A 2,620-nucleotide genomic window follows, 5' to 3' on the forward strand; every position below is an offset into this window, starting at 1 on the left:
GTATTGGTCTGGCGTGTGTGTTGATATAGGATGGTAGGGTGATTGCCTATGTTTCGCGTTAGGTGAAGCCCCATGAGAAGCGATCCAGTGCATGATTTGGAGTTAGTAGCTATTGTACACACGCTTAAGATTTGGAGGCATTACTTATATGGCATGTTTTATGGGGTGTATACGAATCATCAGAGTCTTTATCATTTGTTTAAATAGAAAGATTTTAATTTAAGGAAGCAACTATGGTTGGAGTTGTTGAAGCATTATATATCAATATTCTCTATCATCCAGGGAAGGCCAATGTGGTTGAAGATGCCTTGGGTAGGAAAACGGAGAGCATAGGGAGTTTAGCATTCATTCTAGCTGTGGATAAACCTTTAGCCATGGATGTTCAGGCGTTGGCCAATAGATTTGTGAGATTGGATATTTCTGAGTCGAGCAGAGTCCTTGCTTATGTTCTATCTCAGTCATCCTTGTTTGAGTGCATTAAGTCCCGTCTGTATGATTATCCTCACTTGCTTCTTCTAAAGGACACAGTGCAACACAGTGATGCTAAGGAGGTGACTATCGGTGATGATGGTGTGTTGCGACTTCAAGGTCGAGTTTACATTCCTAATGTCGATGGCTTGAGAGAGTTGATTCTTAAGGAGGCTCATAGTTTGCGGTATTCCATTTATCTTGGTGCTACGAAGATATATCGTGACTTGAAGAAGCATTATTGGTGGAAGAGGATGAAGAAGGACATTGTTGGGCATGTTTTTAGGTGTTTTAATTGCTAACATGTCAAGAATGAGCATCGTAAACCGGGTGGTTTGCTTCAGAAGATAGATAAACCAGAGTGGAAGTGGGAGCGCGATACTATGGACTTTGTGGTAAGATTTCCATAGACCTTGAGGAAGTTTGATGTCATTTGAGTCATTGTGGATCGATTGACCAATTCGGCGCATTTCATTTTTGTCATGAGTTCCTACACTTTGTAGTAGTTAACTAGGATCTATATCATAAAGATTGTTTTCCTACATGGTGTACCTGTTTCCATCACCTCAAACCACGACACTTAGTTTTCTTCATACTTTTGGAGAGCGGTACAACGTGAGTTGGTCACACAGGTTGTGCTGAGTACTACGTTGCACCCTCAAACAAACGGTCAGTCAGAGTGGACAATTCAGATCTTAGAGGATATGTTGAGGGCATAAAATATTGATTTTGGAGGTCAGTGGGACTACTTTATACCTTTAGCGGAGTCTTCCTACAAAAATAGCTACCAGTCGAGTATCCAGATGGCTCCGTATGCGGCCTTATATGGGAGGCAATGATATTTTCCGGTTGATTAGTTCGAGCCCAGTGAAGCTAGACTATTGGGCACAGACTTGGTTCGTGATGACTTGGAGAAGGTAAAGTTGATTTAGAAGAGGCTTCGCATAGCACAATCCAGGAAGAAGAGTTATACTGAAAGGAGAGTCTATGATGTGGTATTCTTGGAGGGTGAGAAGGTTCTTGTTCGAGTTTTGCCTATGAAGAGAGTGATGGGGTTTGGGATAAAGGACAAGCTGAGCCCGAGGCTCATTGGTCCTTTTGAGGTGTTGGACAAAGTCGTAGAGGTTTCTTATAGACTTGACTTGCCTCCTAGTCTTTCGAGAGTTAATCTGGTATTCCATGTTTCTATACTTCGGAAGTATCATGAAGATAAGTCATATAGCTCAGATTTCAGCATAGTGCAGTTGGATGAGAATCTAACTTATGAGGAGGAGCCGTTGGCCATTTTGGATAGACAGGTTCAGAAGGTGAGGTCGAAGGATATTGCATCAGTGAAGGTCGAGTGGAGAGGTCAACCAAGCAAGGAGGTTACTTGGGAGACCTAGAATGATATGTGGAGCAGATATCCTCACCTTTTTGGCACTCCAGGTATGACTCTAAACTCGTTTGAGGACGAATGTTTGTTTAAGAGGGGGAGAATGTAATGACCCCGCCGGTCATTTTGTGTATTTTATCCCAATTTACCTATTTGATGTTCCCCATACGTATATTTTATGTTTGGTGGGATGCTTGCATTTGGTTTCGGGAACGTTTTGGAGTGAATTGAGACACTTAGTCTCACTTTGGAAGCTTAAGTTGTAAGAGTGACCAAGGTTTGATTTTGTTGTAGACGACCTCGAATTCATTTTTTGATGGTTATAATAGGTTTGTATAATGATTTTAGACTTAGGCGTATGGCTGTATTTGGAGATTCCTAGGATGTTTTGGCTCTAATTATCGAAGTCTCATTTTGGAAGCTTAAGCTTTAAGAGTTGGCCAAGGTTGACTTTGTTGTAGACAACCTCAATTCGTGTTTTGATGGTTAAAATAGGTTTGTATGATGATTTTGGACTTAGGCGTTTGTCCATATTTGGATTTTGAGGTTCCTAGGATGTTTTGGCTCTAATTGTCGAAAGTTGAAATTTGAAGGTTTGAAAAGTTCACAAGTTGGAATGGGAGTTGACTTTGATGATATCGGGTTCGGATTGTGGTTTTCTAGACTTAGAATAGGTTTGTTTTGTCATTTGGGATTTGTGTGCAAAGTTTGGTTCAAAACCGGATTGGTTAGGCTTGAATCGAATGCTTGGTTTGAAGTTGGAAGTTTATGAACTTA

The 2,620-nt window shown here is 41.0% G+C and overlaps 1 protein-coding gene across 1 annotated transcript; it reads left to right on the forward strand.

Moving 5' to 3' along the window:
- The first annotated feature begins 233 nt into the window (after nucleotides 1-233).
- LOC138893827 (uncharacterized) lies at nucleotides 234-1,853 on the forward strand. The gene is made up of 2 exons (XM_070178491.1): nucleotides 234-746; nucleotides 1,476-1,853. Exons 1-2 carry the CDS (start codon nucleotides 234-236, stop codon nucleotides 1,851-1,853), a joined length of 891 nt encoding a protein of 296 aa, XP_070034592.1.
- The last annotated feature ends 767 nt before the right edge of the window (nucleotides 1,854-2,620 follow it).

This window comes from Nicotiana tomentosiformis, chromosome 6 (genome assembly GCF_000390325.3).
Source record: "Nicotiana tomentosiformis chromosome 6, ASM39032v3, whole genome shotgun sequence".
Classification (NCBI taxonomy): domain Eukaryota; kingdom Viridiplantae; phylum Streptophyta; class Magnoliopsida; order Solanales; family Solanaceae; genus Nicotiana; species Nicotiana tomentosiformis.